The 21,060-nt window shown below is 41.2% G+C and overlaps 1 protein-coding gene across 6 annotated transcripts in view; it reads left to right on the top strand.

The window, feature by feature from the left end:
* The window catches only part of DLG5 (discs large MAGUK scaffold protein 5), a 134,440-nt gene that overhangs the window by 59,389 nt on the left and 53,991 nt on the right, over positions 1-21,060 (top strand). For 4 of the 6 annotated variants that reach the window (XM_025197712.1, XM_025197713.1, XM_025197714.1 and 1 more), the window contains 4 exons: positions 6,380-6,639; positions 11,549-11,632; positions 13,109-13,421; positions 18,764-18,994. In XM_025197712.1, the coding sequence (XP_025053497.1) occupies positions 6,380-6,639; positions 11,549-11,632; positions 13,109-13,421; positions 18,764-18,994 (888 nt within the window). The remainder of the gene's footprint in view (positions 1-6,379; positions 6,640-11,548; positions 11,633-13,108; positions 13,422-18,763; positions 18,995-21,060) is intronic. The other 2 variants (XM_025197715.1, XM_025197716.1) reach the window with 1 other exon arrangement.

A 21,060-nucleotide genomic window follows, 5' to 3' on the forward strand; every position in this document is an offset into this window, starting at 1 on the left:
TAACACAAATTTTTGATAATGAAATGCGCATAGCTGCCATTTAATTTGACAAAAGTATGATATTTTAGAGTCATAAAGATATATGACTTTTAGGTTGTCTCTCAGTGACTCCAGGTAATTTTTACTTTTAGAAGTAAAAAGGATTTTTTTTAGCTAACTATCCAGTCCTGCAGACTTGATGTAGGATATGAAGTCTCTCTCAGAACCTGACAAAGAGAGATTTGCCTTTGTTCTGTCTTACCATTCCCCAAAAGAACATGAAGGGCACTACCTTATCTACCATGGTGGTCTCCATTGGTAATTGACTGGGAGGCTTTGAGTAAACGAGGGAGTTAAGATGCAGAAGTTTGCAAGTGGGAGAGGAAGTCGATTGTAGTTATACATGAATTATTCTGGGAAAAGAGAGACCAGCATGTGACTGACTGAAGCTAGGAAAAGGTTCATGGAGAGCATATGGGGTTAAGAGCCAGAAATCCGCATGGAAAGGAACTAAAATGTTCAACAATCCAGGAAAAATATTAATGGGAACTCTTTGGGGGAAAAATGGGGGAAAGGACTCATCCAGATACACTTCGAGAGGCAACAGTTATGGGATAGCCAAGAAAGAGATTTGTACTGAATTACATACTCCGTAGCATCAAAGTTTTTAATAGAGACCTGAGACAAGTAACAGCACTACTACTGCCAGAATAACAGTAAACCAAAACACATCTGCACTGATATTGTAATGCTGGGCAGATATGTTAATATTTAACTGTTCATTATTTATTTATTTTTATTGAACTTCATTAAATTGATAAAGCTTTTCTCCCTACATCTTAGGACTTTTCTAGGGACAAAATTTGCTTTGGGCATGCAAAAGTCCAGACTATGTTTATATTTGGAAAGAATCACAAAAAATGAGTGACAGTTTTTCTTTATTCTAGTGACGCCTTAAAGGTTAGGGGAATGATTGAACAAAGTTTGGTTATTTAGGTTCACAGACACTATTCAGTTAGAACAATGCTATGGGTTGATTAATGCTTTTAAACTTCAAACCAAAAAAAAGAGCTTTTCAGGAATAAAAGAATGGACTTTCTAAACTGTATGTAACAATTAAGCTGTCTCAACACCAAAGGGATTTTTATAGTAGTAAAGTTCACACACTTTGGAGAAAAATAGGCAAGAGAGATTGCGGGGGGGCAACCTGGAAATGGCATTGAGTCCATGGTTCATGTACAGAAATGTTTGATTATTTAGGTAGAATGGTTACTGTAACATGTAGAACAGTTAAATAGAATGTCTTGCTTAACTCTAGGATGACTCACGAGACAAACTTTCAAGTCAAATGTTAGGTTTCAGAAAGTCTGTGCAAACAAAAATAATTGCCAAGCTTGAAGAGTAAAGGTCAAAATAAGCAGTAGAAACATAGGTGTGGTTTAGTTTTGTTTTTCCTTTGTATTTCATCTTGCTCCATTCATATGGCATCCTGTTAACTTGAATGGCATTTACTATGGATTGTACTAGGGGTTGGTTCACTAGAAATCTGAATCTATGTGGGGCTTGAGATGGCTACCTGAAGCTAGACTTCCACTGAAGAGATGGCATAATCCACAGACATTGCTGATGTACCTGACCCCCTTTAATTCCCCAAAAAAACATTTTCCCTGCTTTTAGACTACATACCCCATGTAAAGGTATCTAATTGAAAAGCTGCTTCCCCAGAAGAAACTTGCTTGAAGATCCTCATTCAGAACAGTTCACAGCATCTGCAGTCAAAGGAGGCTCCTATAGGGTTGAACAGTACAGGCAGAGCAGAGAAGGAGAAAGACAAAACAAACAGCCCCTTTGATCAGAGAGGACTTTGCTGAGTTTAGTCTCAGAAATCAGAGCTTTAAAATCTTCTGTGGAGGCATAGTTTGGCAAGATCAAAGTGAAGAGAAAAGTTGGGGCTAGGGTCATAGACCTGGATATAAAGGTGGAGGGAAACCTGCAGTTAACAGTAAATCTTTTAAATAAAATTAGGATGATTTGGTGGGGAAGGGGGAGAAAAAAAAAAGGAGCTTGCAGAGAAAATTGAGATTATAGAAAATCATGAAAGAAATAACAAGAATTTAAAGCATGTATTCTTCTCCTTCCTACAACTGAAAACAAAGTCAACAGTCCTTGCAGACGGAATACACAGAGGTCTCTATACTTGGACCCCCAATTTAAACAAACCAAGATATATAATACTAGCTCGCTTACTAGTTTTGAATGATGTACAGCAAAGCACAGAATTCTGAAGGTGGTTAGCGAGACATCTGTTCCTACTTTGAGAGAATATAAAATACAACTGTTTAAAGAATTGTCACAGGCAACGTTAAAGAGAAGAAAGGAACTGAGTGAAGAATTACAGCATCTCTCAGGCAAGCTAATATAAGATACAGATGTAATATGTTTAAAAGGAAAATCCCATCTCAAGAACAGCAGTAGCTTATAAAGGAATAAAAAAAGATCTTAAAATCCTTGAGAAACTAATTTAGTAGAAAGCACCCCAGAATCTCGACCTGAGACCGACACAGAAAATGAGAAGCATCCCCATAATACTGAATGGCAAACTGTTAAGCTAAGAAGAAAGAAGCTATCAAAGTACAAGAACAATGAGAATAGAAGAAATCACAATGTTGGGGGTATTAAAGAGGATATGAATGGGACTGAATAATAGTTTGAGGGAGAAGAAAAGAAAAATAGAAGAAGGAATATCAAAGGGCGTAACCCCCCACCCCCAGCAATGTTGGGAACCAAAATAAATAAGAAAAGGGGGAAGTAAAGACTCATTTCAAATCTAAAAGCAAAGGGTGAGGGGTTGGGGGAGGAGTATAAATATAGTATAATGGGGGGAAGGGGTGAGCCTGAAATATGGCTCTGACAACTCCCTCCAGAAAACAGTATCTGACAAGCTACATATACTGCCATGTCATCCTAGAGTAGGAGTTAGGAACCTCCTAGGAAAGGAGTTCAGTATTCAGGTGTGGTGGGATTAAAAATTCCTTTGCATCTGAGGGCTAGGGTGAATCTCCACATTTCATGAAAGGGGTGAAGGATACAAAAATAAGCATCCTTTGGAAATTCAAAAGGGAGGAAAATTGGCTTGGGCGAATGAGGTTGGGGAGAAGAGGGAGGGTCTGAAAATAAGGATTGTTTAGGAATCCAACTGGGAGGGAAACTGGATGGGATAAATAATGGTGGGGAACATTGGAAGCTCTAGTAAGTAAAGTTAATTTTAGGGTGTGAATATATATTAAACAGTACATGCGGACCAGAACAGTATTATAGATATATTAAGTAGACTAAACATGGTGTAGATATTATTTTTCCGGCTATATGATATAAAGAAGTGAGGCACTTCCAGCTAACATTGATAGGATAGATGATAAGTTATAGGAATTACTGTATTTTATTTCCTTTGTAAATGTAATAATTTATGCAATTCCTATGTATTATTACTGTAGCGTTAGAGTGCTGTTTCTATCATTTCCTAAATAAAAAGGAAAAAGGAAAAGAAAAGAAATCTGGGTTTACATCAGGAATCAGTGGTGCTGCTGTAAATTTAGGCAATCTACGTAATCAGGCTGTGCCTCCATTTCTTGTTCTGGAAAATGGAAAAATAAAACCTACTGTAGAAGGGCCCATGGTCTTAATGTTAGTCCTTTAATTTGAGATTGCTCTATGCAACACTGGAGTTATCATTAAATGATTTTTGTAAAGTAATTCAATCCTAGGAAACTTCATGATTACTTTTTTAAAACAAAATTTTGTCTTTTATCCTTCATGGGAAACCACTATGGCTTCTTTTGGCATGGCAAACTGAATTGTGTTGTCTTGAGGAGATGTCATCAAGATTCTTGACTTGGCTTTGTCAGTTCTCATCCAGATTAATGACGTTCTATTTTTGTTGACCTATGACGTGTCACTCTGTCATCAGACTGTAGCAAAACGGCTTCCCAACTGCCAGAGGAACAGACACTTTGTGTCAGTTTACTCCTAGCATGGGATAGCCATTATTGTGCTCTGCAACAGCAGACTGGCTTACATTTCTGCTGCTCATGTGTGATGCTTTCTGTTGTCATGGGTGTCCCCTTTATTCCAGCTGAGACTATTTATTCCTCCTTATAGTAAGGTTTTGGGTAGAAGATCTTCCATATTGCTGTGCTTTCTGTATGTGAGATTTTCTTTTCCTCTCCCTTCCAAGCCCCAATGTGTGCTTTAGTGTCTTTATTTTAAATGTACTAAAACTCCTGGCATCTTTGGCCTTGTCTCCATACTTTGTTAGGTGCATCAGATAATTGTATAAGATGTTCTCAACAAGAAAGGGTATCTTATCTTTTAGGCTGTGGGAAAATTTTTGTTTCTCCCTGGGAGTGTCAAATATTTAGCCCCAAGTACTGTTTGTTTTATTTTTTTAGGTAGTTCAGTGATGATTAAGGCCCTAGTCCAGGAAGGGCTCTTAAGCATGTGCTTGACATGAAAACCACAGAGTTCCAGAATTATAAAAACAAAACCAGCCAGCCAACCAACCAAAAAGAAACCCCAACAAACTTTTTTGAATAGGGATAGATACAAACATGCTTAAACGATTTCCAATATATGGAGCCATATAAGGCTATGGAGCCTAGGGCTCAGTTCAGTAAGGCAGTTATGTTGGCTAACTGAAAACACATACCTATCTTAAATATCTTGCTAAGTTGCCTAAACTAGAAGCTTTTTAACGTCCATTTGCCAGCTTCACTGAAAGTCAAACAGCTCAGTTTTGACACCTAGATGTTTTTGCCCATGTAGGTTAGTTAAAAGGGACTGGCTTTCTCTTGTGGGGATACGTGATGCTAAAGGTCAGCTGTTACCTGCAGTCTGTGGGCAACTGGTGGTCTGCTGAGAGCTGGCAGTCTCATACTAGATGAAGCTAATTCTTCAAGCATCCAGTTTTCATTGCTCAGTTGCCTGAAGCTCAAGCACCAGGAAACTGGGAGCTAGTAATAATGAGAGTAATAATGATACATGCCAAGGGGAAGTTGGCCAATTCCAAATGCTGTGGTGGTGGTCTGCATAACTGTAAATGAGATGGAAAGTGGTTTACAAGATTTCTCTTTTCTCTTGTGGTACATGAAGTGAAAACAGATATGTATTTTTTGTTTGTTTTAAAATCAATGTGTTGTTTTTTTTTAATTTGGTGGAAGCAATCTTTTTGTTCAGGTTGTCTAGAAGTTTTAAATCTATCTGTAGGTTAGGCCAAATTAGATTCATGTCAACATAACATGTTGTTGTCCTTATTAATATTTATTAATGGTTTTCTGAACACATGCGCTAAATGTGTGGATTTTGGATTAAATACCTTTTTATTGTGGATGAATATTCATTTTCGATTCCATATAAATTGTATCTACAGATTAACGTTTAATCTCTTCAAATATAAATTGCTGGAGTAACTGCTAGTGTGATTATAAAGATTGGCCATTTTGCTGAATGCTGCTTTGTGGTAATGTTCTAAATTACCGCTACTACATTACTGAGTTAATCATTGTTTGAAGAGTTGTTTTGTACCAGGAAATTATCCAGTTTGTTCAAAAGTTCCATTAATAAGACTATCGGCACCTTTTAGTTACTTTTTATCCTGATTGTATGTTTATTTTTAATTAAAAGTTACTTTATTGGTTTAAGACAAGCTACTTGTTGGGGGGCTACTCCTACGGGTGCAATATTGCACACAAATTTACTAATCCAAAGATAAAAATATTGTATGTAGATTCACTTTTATAAGTGGCTATTTCAGTTTAAAGATTTGTTTTTTCTTGAACATTAAGTTTGAGGAGAAAAGTAGTATACAAAAATTAAGTAGTTTTAGATATAACCAGGTCTGCTGTGATTTTCATAGTAGTAGTACTAGTTGTAGTAGTAGCAGTTAGGTTTATATCCTGAGGCATCTGGATCTGCTCAGAGTAATTTAGAATAAACAACAAATAACCCACTGATCAGGGGAAGAAACCCAAACCAGCCCCCCTCTTCCCCCCCAACGACATTCTGAAATTTGAAAACTCCCCCTCTTCCTCCCCTTTCCCATCTCCCCTCACTTCTGCTTCTCTGCCTCTCACCCAGGAAAGAGAACCATCCAGGAAATGTCAGTTGTGCTTCCCAACCCCCATTTGCTTCCAGGTATAAGAAAACTCTTTCCATTTGTTTCCCCCTCCTCTCCCTCTCCTCCCTATCTCTGTCCTACCACTCCCAAGGGAGAAACCTCACAGCTAAAAGCAACTGAAAGAACTTTTCTTTCTCTGATAGTAGGTAAAATGTGTAGATATGTACCTCTTATGGGCATTATATTTTGTTACCTTTTTATCAAAATCATACTTCATTTCTTTTTTAGGTTATGAAACAAAATGGCTCATCGGAGATACTAAATAAACTCTACGATACAGCAATGGATAAACTGGAGGGTGTGAAGAAGGATTATGATGCATTAAGGAAACGGTACAATGAGAAAATAGCAAGTCACAATACAGACCTTAGCCGTCTAGAACAGGCAGAGGAGGAAAACAGACGCCTTCAGAAGCAGATCGATATGTTAATGAAGCAGAGAGATACAGCAATACATTTCCAGCAACAGTATTCCTCTTCTCTTAGAAGGTAGAGTCAGTTTTTCAGGTATTTCTTACGTAGCGTGTTGGTGACACTAGGTGGCATTTTTACTGGGGCAGGTTCACAGATATTTCAATAACCATGTGTTTATGTACAGTAAATGCATATTAATAGCCATGCAAAAAAGCCCATATAAAGGGGGACTGGAAAGCATTGTGCAGGGAGAGGTATGTCCTGCACAATCTTTTCGAGGACAGTAGTTTTATATCTTAGTCTGAAGGCCTGTATGAACTAGCCTTCAGTTTTATGTAAGAAAACTTAAAATCCTTCTGGGTTTATTTTGCTTTTAGAATCATGCTTGCCTCCTGCCTGTAGTAATGGGATCAAAGGTATATCCTAAGTTTCAAACTTGAAAAAGTGAGAGGTTTATCTGCTAGGTTTAATGAACTTCAGACTTAATGGATGACAAGTCTCTTGTAGCATAAGCAACCTGCCAGGTAGAGTTTCTGTTCTGCTAATGGTGTTTTGGTCAATGAAGAGGACCTCAAGCATAGTGAAAATCTTTATGACCTGTAATGGAATCCAAGGCTGTACTCATCTAGATTAGTGCTGTCCCCTGGCCTCAACATGCATGAGGACACGCTGAACAGGGTGTGCTCTTTGAATCTCCTTCTTTATAGAGAAGTATTTGCCTGGTTTTCAGAAGTAGTACCAGTGGTTTGTGCACCAGCACAAAGTGGACACAGGTATTTTTAGCACCATGTTACTGGGCACATCTACACAGGCAATTAATTAATGTGCATATCTTGCTGGAGTTTATTGCTTTTGGGTGCTTCATTTGAATGTGCTCCTGGGACTGCAGCACATTGAACCAGGTCAGAGCAGCCCAGTATGGCAGGAAGCCTGAAGGATCAACTGCTCCCAGCGCTGCTCCAATCTGGTTTACCAGTCTGGCTTTTCTGAGCAGGGACAGGGACATCCCCCTCACTAGGAATCTGGACGAACCCAGGGAAGGCGCAGCCAGGCCCAGGGTCAGTGAGGACCTAGTCAGGGAACTTCTGGAGGGACTAGAAGTGTTCAGATCAGCAGGTCCCAATTATCTGGACCACCAGCATCTGGGGGAACGTTTGTTCACCAGAGCGCCCCAAGGGATGACAAGGTCGAATGGTCACAAACTACTTCAAGATCGTTTCAGGCTGGACATAAGGAAGAACTTCTTTACTGTCCGAGCCCCCAAGGTCTGGAACAGCCTGCCACCGGAGGTGGTTCAAGCGCCTTCATTGAACACCTTCAAGATGAAACTGGATGCTTATCTTGCTGGGATCCTATGACCCCAGCTGACTTCCTGCCCTTTGGGCGGGGGGCTGGACTCGATGATCTTCCGAGGTCCCTTCCAGTCCTAATGTCTATAAAATCTATGAAATCTCCACCCTAGAGTGCTGAGGGAACTGGCAGAGGTCATTGTGAGACCCCTGGCACAGCTTTATGAGCACTTATGGTGCTCTGGCGAGGTGCCAGAGGACTGGAAAAGGGCCAATGTGGTCTCCATTTTCAAAAAAGGGAGGAAAGAGGACCCAGGAAACTATAGGCCCATTAGTCTTACCTCGGTCCTGGGAAAGCTCTTTGAGAAAATTATCCAGGAGCACATCTGCAAGGGACCAGCAGAGGAGATTATGCTTAGGGGCAATCAACATGGGTTCATTGGACGCAGGGCCTGTCAGACCAACATGGTTGCCTTCTACGACCAGGTCACAAAAGCCCTGGACGCAGGTGTCTCAGTGGACGTTGTCTCTCTGGACTTTAGGAAGGCCTTTGACACTGTCTCCCACCCCATCCTCATTTAAAAAAAAAAAAAAAAAAATTAGGCGACTGTAGTGTTGATGCCTACACAGTCAGATGGGTCACAAATTGGCTGGAGGGCCGCACCCAGAGAGTGGTGGTGGACGGGTCATTTTTGACCTGGAGTGATGTGGGCAGTGGGGTCCCCAGGGCTCAGTCCTCGGGCACACACTGTTCAACATCTTCATCAGCGACTTGGACGAGGGGGTGAAAAGCACCTTGTTCAAATTTGCAGGTGACATTAAGGTGTGGGGAGAAGTAGGCACGCTGGAGGAGAAGGACAGGCTGCAACTAGATCTGGACAGGTTACAGGGATAGGCAGACAAGAACAGGATGGGTTTCAATACTGACAAGTGCAAGGTACTGCACGGGGCGGGGAGGAAGAACCAGCAGCATACCTACAGGCTGGGGAACTTCCTTCTCGTCAGCACAGAGGCAGAAAAGGATCTTGGAGTCATTATTGATTCCAAGATGAACATGGGCCACCAATGTGAGGACACAGTCAGGAAGGCTAACCACACCTTGTCATGCATCCACATGTGCAGGTCCAAGGAGGTGATCCTCCCCCTCTATGTGACATTGGTCAGGCCCCAGTTGGAGTACTGTGTCCAGTTTTGGGTGCCGCACTTCAGGAGGGATGTGGATAGCGTAAAGAGGGTCCAGAGGAAGGCCACTCTCATGATTAGGGGGCAGCAGGGCAGGCCCTACGAGGAGAGGCTACGGGATCTGAACCTGTTCAGCCTCCACAAGAGAAGGCTGAGAGGGGATCTGGTGGCTGTCTATAAACTGGCCAAGGGGGACCAGCAGGCAGTGGGAGAGTCCCTGTTCCCCCGAGCGCTACCGGGAGTTGCAAGTAATAACGGCCATAAGTTGACTGAGAGTAGGTTCAGGCTAGACATCAGGAGGCACTACTTCACTGTCAGGGTGTCTAGGAGCTAGAATCAACTTCCTAGGGAAGTGGTGCTCATCCCTACCCTGGAGGTCTTCAAAAGGAGGTTAGACGATCACCTAGCCAGGGTCATTTGACCCCAACATTCTTTCCCGCCCATGGCAGGGGGTCAGACTTGACCTGCTTAGGTCCCTTCCAACCCTACCGACTATGAAACCATGCTGCAGAGGGGCTGGCTGGGGTTACGAGGGTGCTTCAGTTTAGGGGGTGCCTGCTGTGGCTAACCCTGAACTGGTGCACCCTCATGCCATAGCCAGCCCTCTACATGTGTATTGCTGCAGAGTAAAAAAAACTCTACCACAGGATAGTATTTGTGTTTACAAGTGCTAACTTGTGGTGGAGTTAATTAGTTTACCCCATCCTAATAGCACTTCATGTGTAGACGCTGAGATGTTTACTGTGGAGCTAATGAAGAAACTCCTTGGAAAATGTGTCGTGTAGATATACCCACTTACTCCTAATCTGTTCCTGGCTTCTGTTAAAGCATACATTATTACTGACAAAGGAATACCTAGTATAACTAAGGTGGAGAAGAGGGTCTACAGATGGATGAAGTCTCTATTTTCAGAGATGAGGGCTAGCCACAGTTTGTATAAAGGTCAGAGACAAACATCCAGGATTGACGCATACTTTTTCCAAGTACCTCCCATCATCCTGTGAATCTAGGCCTCTTTATCAATGGAGGAAGACGTTTCCTACATAGATATATTTTTTCAATGTGATTTATGTGGGTGTGACATACCTCAGTTGAAAATTGATGGAGAAAAACATGTCATACTTTTTTACACAGGATAATTGGACTCCTGGAGTTGTGTGAAGTCGTATGAAAGGCATATCTAGCTATTTTGATGCCCCAGGTAGAGTTGAGGGAGACAGAAGGGAAGGGAGGTATTGTGCTAAGCACTAGAGAATGGGGGAGGTGGGGAAATCTCACCTGCTTTGGAACAGTTTCTGCATGCTGGTGGTAGTGGCTGCTGCTGATACTGCTATGACAGTAGCATGGGCTTGGGCAGCTGCAGCTGAGAAATGAGCTCCCTGTACTCCAGCTGCAGCAGCCCCCACAGCATGAACACCCCTTCTAAATTGGCTCCCAGAGCTAATGCCCCACTCACCCAGTCCTAGTTATGCTACTGCATAACTTGCTGCGTGTGAGGGATGTTGGAATTCTGGTGGCATTAGCAGAGGCATGGAACATTCTTGTTCTAGACCTGTCCTGCAGAACATCCCACACGGAGAAGTAGTAAATGCTATGGCCTATCTTCTACCTAAATTCTATTGTCTACCTGCCTGGATATACATAATGTCATGGCATGTGAAATAGGAACATAGAACAGGAAGGGGCCACCTGGGCCATCAAGTATAAGTTCAAAACCACTACTGTACACTGAGTAAAAAGAGATCTTATGAAGAACTGAAGTTTCTTGCAAAGTCTGTTTCAGGCTTAACAGTGATCAAATATGAAGTCGGAGAATATGTTGGGAAGTACAGCCCTGTTCCTTGGAAGTATGTGGAAGCAGCTTAATTAGATTGAGTAATTTCTTCTGTTTTTATTCCTCTTGTGCTTTTTTTTTAGAGCATGTTCATGATTACTGGATGTTGATCCACTGGTTGTTCAGTGGATCAGTCTCAGTTTCTTTTCCTAAAGTAAAAAATGCTAGGGGTGCACCATTATATTGGTTGGCTATTGGATCAGCACTGATAAAAGGAGAAATATTATTGGCTTTATTTGGTCATTGTAGCTGATAATTAGCCATGTGCCTGGAGCACCCTGGCAGGTAGTCCAGTCCCCACACCTTTGCCACTGGCTTGAACCCATGGCAGACTACAGGTCCTGGCGAGCAATGGATGGGGCACCAGGGAGTGGTCACAGTGCACCACGCTCAGCATCCAAGGGACTGTTACTGTCTCCTGCTGCTGCCACCATGGCATGCAGAGCAGGGGCCTGAGCGCCGGAAATACTGGGCTGTGCCTGGGCAGGGTAAGGCGCAGCATGAGGGAAATCTGGCTCCACTGTGCGCCTTTGCAAAAGTGGTTTCTCCCTGGCAGCCACAGGAGCTCAGCTGCACAGTGGTCTGCTTTAGGAAAGCTTGCTTAATAACTATTCTCCAACCATTTGGGTTGGTCTAATAAAAGATATCAAATTCACTCAAGGAACCTTGTCTGCTTTAGGGCTCTAGATGCACCCGACACTGCTGTCTGCATGAGGGTCCATCCTGCCCACCTTGGTCGGCAGCATGGGGAGCAGGGCTGCAGGTAGGAGTCGTGAGCGAGGGGGTGATGTGCATGGAAATAAGGCGTTCACCTGCGTTCTCAGCAAGGGCTGGAGCAGGCAGGAGGCATGTGTGTGTTTATAAATGCAAAACAAACAAACAAAAAGCTTTATTTATGTCAGTAGTTTAAGATGCCTTGCACTATTACTAAATATCGGTTATTGGATCCACGTCGGCCAATATGGTTGGTTAATCATCAGCTATCAGTATCGGCCAAGAAAATCTTTATTGGTGCACCCCTAAAGAATACATTTTACTGGCTAGGAAACTGATCACTAAAAGTAGCATGAAAATAGGCATTGTGTCCTTGAGGCACTGGCCACCATTCACAAAATCAGCCTTCACTGTAGTTCAGCCAGTCATTTCTTGTAACAGCAGCTCCACATGTTGCTCGGACTCTGTGGATAGAACGGGAAGCCTGGCTTGGGCAAGAGTCATTTTCATAACATGGTATGGTGTGAATTCAAGACAAAATATGCCAGAAGCTTATAGGAGTTGGCATATTGGGCAAGACTTAAAGTCACTGAGAGGGGCAGTAACCAGTGGCTTCAAAAAGGAAGGAAGAATATACAAAGGAATCTCTCATTGCACGTTTATGGCATAATTAGCTCATAGAAAGTTTCTTCTTATTTCCCAGCTATGTTGATTCATGCCCCACAGGTAGAGAGAGAGAGAGAGATATCTATATTTATATCAACATCAATATAGATATATATAACATACCTGTGGCTGTTTTTGTTATTCATGTGGAGATTAATTCTTTTTAATCTAATTAATTTTCTGCCCTAAAATATCAAACTAGCAGTAAATTCCACAAGTTTTCCATGTGTTATGTTTAATAATTGCTGCTTACGCCAGTTAAAATTGATTACCTTTCAGTTGCCCTAGATTTCCCTTTATTGTGCTATCAAAGGTGACTCAGAGCATGCTCCACTTTATTTTTCGTACTTCTCTTGTACGTGCATTGAACCAAACTGTTCTAATTTTGGGGGTCTGTGTCCATAAGAGAGTCCTTCTGTGATCATTGCAGATGACCTTTCTGTCACTTTTTACATCCTTATCTGGGACCCCATTTTTTTCTCTCTGCTGCTTTTCTTCTGCACTGAATGGACTCAAACTAAATATATTTATTTCAGGTGAGAGCGTACTGATTTATACAGCAGCTGTTTTCTGTAATATTTCTGATTTCCATTTTATATCTTGTTCTTTCTGAATTCCTATGTCTTACCTCCTATGGCTTTTTTCCTATATTGATCAAAAATTTGTAGCCCCAACCATTATAACAACCTCAGATTTTCTGTATCATTAGACTAGAAGTAGATCCTGGCTTGATGGAACATAGTTCTGAAGAGAGAAGGCAGGCTTGGTTGAAAAATAGTGCAGTTGTAAAATTCTATAGTGAAATGGGAAAAGAAAAAATGTAGAATGATGGAAGTACCTTTGTGTCTTTTTTTCCAAGGTTTGAGTCAGTACAACAGGAGCTAAGCAAATCCACTGTGCAGAACAAGGAGATGCAGAGGGAGATGGAACGATTACAGTCAGAGGTGACACGGTTCAAAACAATGCAGTTGAAGGCAACAAAGGATGCAGAGAAGTACAAGGAAGAGAGAGACTCTGTTTTCAATGAGTATCGCCTCATAATGAGTGAGAGAGACCAAGTAATCAAAGAGGTGGATAAACTTCAAACTGAGCTGGAACTTGCAGAGTCCAAACTGAAGAATACTTCCTCAGAGAAAAGAGTGGCTAGTGAAGAAATGGAAGCCCTAAGACAGGTACCAATGAACCATTTCAGTAAGGGGGCAGGTGGGAGTAATAAAAAAGCTTTACAAGTGCTTCCTTGTAACCAGTCATGTGAGAGATGTATGACAAGTTAACAGGAAACAATGCTATATTGCAGAGGATAATCCCCGCTGATGCTTTTCTGGCACTTTAGTATTACACTTAGAATTTGAATAGAGTGCTTGCCAGTTGAAATATGACTTCTTCTGTGAAGCTCATTAGAAATTCTTCCTTTTAATGAGCCACCCCTTTCTACCTTTTGTGCTTTTCGGCAGGAACATCTATAAAAAAAAACCACAAAAAATACTTGCATTAAAAAATAAACCTGCTGACTTATTCAACATCTGTTCAAAATTTATTACAGCCATATTCTTTTTAATTTACTTTCTTTGATATTAAATAGGTTTTTAAATAAGATTGGTTTTTGCTGATTTAAAAAACTCAGGGACCTTTTTATAATTGCATTATTTCAAAAGTTGAACCTCCAGCATCCTCTTGAACATTTAAAGACAAATTTCTTACAGTGATGTTATTGGGATTTCCAATATGGACCTTGATGCTAAATAGTAAAATGTATTAACTAGGGGTGCACCAACAGAGATTTTTTGGGCCGATACCAATGGCCGATTTTGAAGGATCCATATCAGCCAATACCGATCCAATTCAGATATGCAGCTGGGATGCTTGGAGACCAATTTTGGGGCTGGTAAGTCTGGTGTGGGGGAAGGAGTGGGGGGAAGAAAGGGGCATGGGGTGGGCAGATCGAGGCCCCTACGGTGAGGGATGGAGTGGGGCTGGGGCAGACAGCTGCTCAGCCAGGGTGGGGCATGGGATGGAGCCACGGGCAGCTTGTCTAGAGGACACAGGGGGAATGGGGGGCAGTTCCCGCCCTGCACACACTCCAGGAGGGCATGGGTGGTGTGTGCCCCTGGATCTGTGCAGGGCAAGGGCAGACTGCCACTGAGAGCTGGGGCCTGGGTGGCACTGGGCTCTTCCCGGCGGGGGCTGGGCCAGGTGGCACTGGGAGCAGGGCTACGGGGGTGGGGGGGCCTGCAGCCACCCCAAAATTCACCATAGCCCCCCTGTAGCCCCCATTCCAGCTCCACCGCTGCCCGCCCCAAGCACAGCCCGGGCCAGCCCCCGCCAGGAAGATCCCGGTGCCGTCCCTTCGCACAGCCTGAGCCCACCCTCACGCCATGCAGGTCCAGGGGCACCCTCCCCCCCCACACCCCTCCATGCAGGGCAGGAGCTGCCTCCACCTCCATGCCTCCCCAGACTAGCCATTCACAGCTCTGTCCTGTGTCCTACCCTGGCTGAGCAGCACCTGCCCCAGCCCCACTCCTCCCTCACTGTGGAGGCCTCGATCTTCACTCCCCCAACACCCCTTCCCTTCCCCCACAACAGACTTACTAGTCAGATGCTGGTCTCCAAGCTGCCGGACTGTACTCCTGGCCCCATGCATGCTGTGGCTGTGTGCATGCACGAGGCATTTATTGACCATGGCTGCATGAGGCAAAAAGAGCTGATTTCAGATGCTTTCAGTTTTCCCTATATTGGTGCCAATCCGATATGGGACTGATGTATTGGTGCACCTCTAGTATTAACTTGATCATTCTGTTTTTTAAAATACTTTTAATATGCTGCATGCACAAGTCAGTATTTTTCCAGTAATCGTAAATCATCAGATTATAAAGTAAAACAAATATTCCTTGGTAGCTATCTGCCTGTTTTGAAAAGTCTGTTTGGATGGCTGGTTGAATCAGGAAAGAATAAAGACAGGTCACAGAAAGATGAAAAGTTTCTTGTCACTGGCTAGGGTATAGATGCATTTTCTTGAATAGGCATTTTGTGAATGGTTTCTAAGGGCATATCGCACTCTTGTGCCTGCATAGTAAGAATGTTGAAGTAACTTATACTAGAACTGCTTCAAAGTATTACTCTGTTTGCACTTTAGTTAAGTTTTTTGATTTTTTTCCTATTATGTAAAGAATATTCTGCCTCTGAGTGAATTGTCTCTGATTTGTCATATTGGTGACCATTTGAAATTGCTTTTATGAGATTGTCTAAGGGAAATACATGATACAGGGTTTAATTTCTAGGCAAAGCTTATGAATAAAAAATCAATTACTTGGAGTAACTTCCTTTTGAATCCTATTTGAATAGGGATCTTTGAGAACCCCATATAAACAGTGAATTTGACTACACTGTTTGTTGCAGTTGCATTACTGTCTATGGTGTGTAGCTCCACCTAGTGATGTGTTGCAGTTATGACTGACATGTTATATTGTCCTTAAGTATTTGCTTGAAACACCACTGCATCCATTTAAATGTTCATCTTACAGTATATCTGTGTATGTTGGTACAGCATTTGTGCTTATTCAAATATGAAACAACTTTAAAAATATTGTCACAGCTACAAACAGTAGTTCTGTTAATAACCATGAACTTGCTACAGTCTCAACTGATTACGTGGAAATGAAATTGAACTTCCCTCAAACTTTATATACCTGTCAGCAGAAGCAGAATGACTAATAAAAAATTTTTCCCATTTTTTTTTCTTATCATTATCCTATGTTTATGGCTGTAGCGGCACCTTTTAGAATTAGCTACAGTATGGAAGTTTCTGTTTACTAAATAGCTTAACTTTTTCAGCAAAGATTTGAACTTTATCTTTCAACAACTTCTGTCTTCACAGATTTAACATATTTCCAGTGCTTGAAAGTATGATCTACTATTTAAAGAAATATGATAAAAGCGTTTGAAATAGTTCTTTCTCCACCCCCATCCTGTAGCTTTTAAACTGCACTGCACTGCATGCTGAAAACAACGATCGGTCACTTCCATATGTGTTTATATCAAAAGATCACAATGCACTTTCTGTACAGATATTATTTAAGCCCTGCTACAAACTGATAGTGTAGTTAAGCTTTTATTGTAGTTAACAGTTTAAGGGTTTAACAGTGATTTTTTTTCAGAGGAACTGAGTTCCCATTGTCAGCATAAACTGGACATAGTGATTGACTCAAGGTCATAAAGCGAGTCCACAGTGGGAATAGAACCAGTGAATCCTGACACAAGTCTCCACCTTTAGCACAAAATTTTCTATTATGACAATACAGCAGAATTGTTTCTCTGGGGCATTACCAGTATCAGTTGAACACCATGGCTCACTGAAGGGTAACTTTTTATGTTGCCAGTGCACCATTTCTGTAACATGCAAATAACTGTTTGTGATGCTATAAACAGTATTTAATCCCTTAAAGCTGAAAAAGGAATGGAATAGTTAATATTTAACTTTATTGCTTTCCTTCCAAGGATTTTCCTTTTTAATTGGGCAGAGTGGGTCTATTTCCTTTTTTCCCATCTTAAGGCCATGTCTCTTTTTAGAGATATTTGAGGACCAAGAACCTATAGATTAAACTGTCAGTAGTTTCCAAATGGAAGAAAATGCCTTGACTTTCATGGAACCCTTTGTAAGATCAAGGCAAATCTTTTGTGCATTTCAGTGCTTTAGAGGAAGCTGGAAAGCACATACTTCACTTCGCCAGTAGTGCAGTTACAGCAGAGACAACTCAGTTTTTGCCTTCGTAGAAAATTGTCCATCTGATTTGATTTTTTTTTTTAATTGTCATCTGTATTTTGTTGAGCTGAATATCATTCTCTTTCTCTGAAAACTTGCCTCTGGTTTTAGAAATTTATGGTTGTCTACTGTTTGGCCAGCTAAAAGATTTCTGATTTGAAATTGCCAATGCATTTCCCACTGTTGTTTTAGGCAGTGGTTCTGCTTTTAGTGAAATGCTTAATTTGTACTGTGTTGAAATCTACAACAATCACTTACTTTGTCAGCCATTTTGGATGGCAGTGAGCTTTATTTTGTTGTACAGGTATCAAGGTTACTTTATTATTATTCCACATGCCATCACAATTTGTCTGAGCCCAATTGTTCAATTCATCATTAACGCAGATTAAATCCTTTTGTCCTTTCAGCAAAATGATGCCGTCTAAAATAGAAATGTTTGTAGTAAACATAGTAAATAAAGTAACTTTCCCTTTGAGGCATTCTTGTTAGAAATGACCTATAGAATATGTCAAAAAATGAGAATATTTCTATGGAATTGGTGAACCAATCTAAATGAGTCTTTAGAAGTAAACGTATAATTTTCTCACATTCTAAATGTTGTCAGAATATTTTCTCCAGGGACAGGTAGCTTTAAATTACCTTTTCCAGCTGAATAGCTCTCCTCCGTAAGGACAGCCTCCTTGTCAGTCTTGCTTGCTACATTGAGACATTATTATGAGGTCTGGACATTCTTTTAGAGTCTATTCTTTGTCATTGATCAAGCAAGAGGTATTGAAAGTGCAAGGTACTTTTTCTTCCTGTAGTCTCTCTGGCATCATTTACCCTGGATTGAAAAAAGGTCCCTTTCAGCCTTACTTCTCTATGATCTATGAGATTTATTGATTAAATTAAATTCCAATTAAACTCTTTGGAAAAACCCTCATTATAGGAGAGCTGGATTATAAAAAATATGTTTTCTGCTCCAGTGTAGAAGGGACCAGGGCTGCTTCTATAGTCCAGCTGGTGTTGCTGGCATATAGAGCCTGAACCTGGCTCTGGGAATTGAACCAGTCTTCTGCATGGTGTTGTACTGGTCTGGGAGTAGTACTTTCACACCTTGCTTTCTTTTCTTAATTCCTTTTTAATGCAATGCAATTGAGTTGAAAATGCCATTTATTAAGATGCATAGTTTATGGTTGTTATGGCTACAGTCTCAGTTTGTATTTTTATTGCAGTATTTCATACTAGTAGTATACATTATGGTATCTTACTCAATTATACTCATAGCTCTTTTAAAATAAATTGAAAACTATAGTGCACTTATCACTTTAGGTTGTAAAATATTACCCTGAAAAAATCAAAGAACATAATAACATCATGAGTTAAGTGTATACTTCACATTTTGTAAAATGGAGCAGTGAACATTTGTATAAACCTGTTTGTATTTAAAGCCACCACTGTAAGAGTTTATTATACCTGACTGGGTATCTGTGACTCCTGAGGGATTGCAACAGATGTAATCTTCTTAAAATGATGAGTGTTCCTAGTTGCCTGCTATATTATTTAGACACAGCAGGGTGTTAAAAATTTTTCTCTGGCACTGTACTTAATATTGCTATCTATTCTTTTTCTTCATTTAACACGTGCAGTGCTATACAGTTTCCCCCTTTGGCAGAACATTACCTGTAGATTACAGATTTTTAAGGTGTTAATGTGTTCAACCAGAAGGAAGAACTCCTGTACTTAACGCATTGCAAACAATGGATCTCATTTTAGGAGTTAAACTCGGCTCTAGTGGAACGAGATCGAGCAATTTGTGAGAGGAATGAGTTGCTGGAAAAGTACTGTCATGAAGTGAAGGACAAGGCTGAGGCCCAGAAGGAACTTGATCAAGCTTGCAAGGATATAGAGACAGTGAAGGAAGAAAGAGATGTTGCCAGGAAAGAGAGAACAGAGGCTATCATCCAGAGAGATCATCTTCTAAGGGAATATTATCAAGCTCGTCAGGTAATGCCTGTTTTCATAGATGGCTTTTTCTTTTTAGCTTAGAAGTTATAACTCCATTCGGCAGGCTTTCAAAGATCTTGGCACAAAACCTTTTTTGTCAAGTCAAAAGAAAATACCATATGTATGCACATGTACCTCCCTTATTAGAGAGGAATGATGAAGCTTATTGTTTAAAATAAATAAATTCAGTCAGACTTGCTTTAAATTTCTATTAATAAAGGTAGATGGTTAATAGATTGTTGTAGTCCAACCATAGGTTACCTATTTCCACCTGTAATGCTTTCTGTTCCGCTAACAATCAGTCAGTGCTGTTTATGTCTATAACATATTTTCGACATGTTACCACTTTTTAATCTATTCTAAAGGAAAAATTATTGTCAAGTATGGGACATCTTTCTGTTCTCCATAAATCCTTTACATTAAAAAATAAGGAAACCATGAACATGAATAGGATAGATGGAACACAAAACGCTAACATGCCATAGAGCAGTGATCACCAACCAGTGGACCTTGGAGCCTCTTGTCATAGATCTCGGAGCCTCTTGTGGTAGATCCGAGGCTGGGGTGGGGGGGCTGTGTGCTCATGTGCATGCATGCGCCTGCCCCAGCCCAGCAGGTCAGTCCGTGGGGGAGGGAAGGGGCAGGGGCTAGATCGAGGCCCCTGCAGTGAGGGACAGTGCCACAGAAGCAGGAGCAGGGGTAAGTTGAGTGGGGCCCCAGCCTGGTGGGATTTACCTGCTAGAGAGGTGCGCCCCCCAGTAATTTTTTCTCTTTCTGCCTCGATCTGCTCCTCCCCCCTTCCCTCCCAACAGACTTACCTGCTGGGCGGGGGTGGCAGCAGCACATGGTAGATCTTGGGTTACTTTTTAAATGCCAAAGGTGATCTCCTACTTAAAAATGTTGCAGACTGCTGCCACAGAGTGAACAAATAAAGGTTTTTTGTCTTGTTTTGTTTTCCAGAACTTCCTAAACCTTACATGCTGGAGGCTGAAAGTGAGAGAGGAACACAGGGAAAAAAACCTTGGTCATACCCAGCTCACTCTCTCTTTCAGCATCTATTATTCTCTGCCACTGTGTGACATAGGATACTGGGCAAGATGGACCTATGGTCTGACCCAGTCAATGGCAGTTCTTATGTAAGGTTAAAATATTCATTTTAATTTTATAGATATATCTAGATAGAGATATTGCTGTATTGTATGCAGTCTTGCACAGATCTATGTATGTTACCATTGTAGTGTCATTATACTATAAAGGTATATATGTATAAAATAAGATATATCATCCTGGCTTTCTCTGGTTTTGTGAAAGGCACAAAAGTAATTTTTGCATTCGGATTTTTAGGGTGTTTTATAAAGATAATATTGTCTTTTTTTTTTTAATGATTTTCTCGTGGCATCACCCATTGATCAGAGCAGATTCTCTGTCCCTCCCTTTAACCTCCTTCCCCCACTAAACAAAAAAAAACCCGGAGAAAGAAACCTTCAACCCTCATTCCCTGCCACACTATGTAGATTCTTCAACCTTGAATCATCATCTGGGTGAGCAATTAAATTAGAAATTCAACAGAGCTGAGTAGAACCCTTTTTTGGTTTTGGTTGTTTGTGGCTCAGGCCACAGAAAATACATGCCTCCCACTTTGTTCCTTATTGTGCAAGAAATGTGTTTTCCTCTTTGATAGCTTCTAACATGGGAGGAAGGCATGATTTCTAATGTTGAAGGGATGCAAGTAAGTTTGGTCATGTATCTTGTAGGCATCTTATCCCCCTCAGCAAAATGACCCCGATAGTTGCATTTGATAGACTCTGAATTGTGAGCGTCAGACTTTACAGTTTTCTGAGAAATGTTTTGGTTGAGGGGGAGGGATGGGGATCATGGAAAAAGAAGAATGGGAAGGAAAATGACAGATCAACAGGCTAGGCCTTCCTAGGTCTCAGTACATGAAACTCCTAGGTTTCATGCTGTACATTAGAATTAGATTTTTTGGAGGGATGGGGTGGAAGGAGGGCAGAGTTTGCATGGCATTGCCCATAAAACCTGTTTGGGGATGAATATAGATTTAAAAG

This window comes from Alligator sinensis, unplaced genomic scaffold (assembly GCF_000455745.1).
Source record: "Alligator sinensis unplaced genomic scaffold, ASM45574v1 scaffold188_1, whole genome shotgun sequence".
NCBI classification, from domain to species: Eukaryota; Metazoa; Chordata; order Crocodylia; family Alligatoridae; genus Alligator; species Alligator sinensis.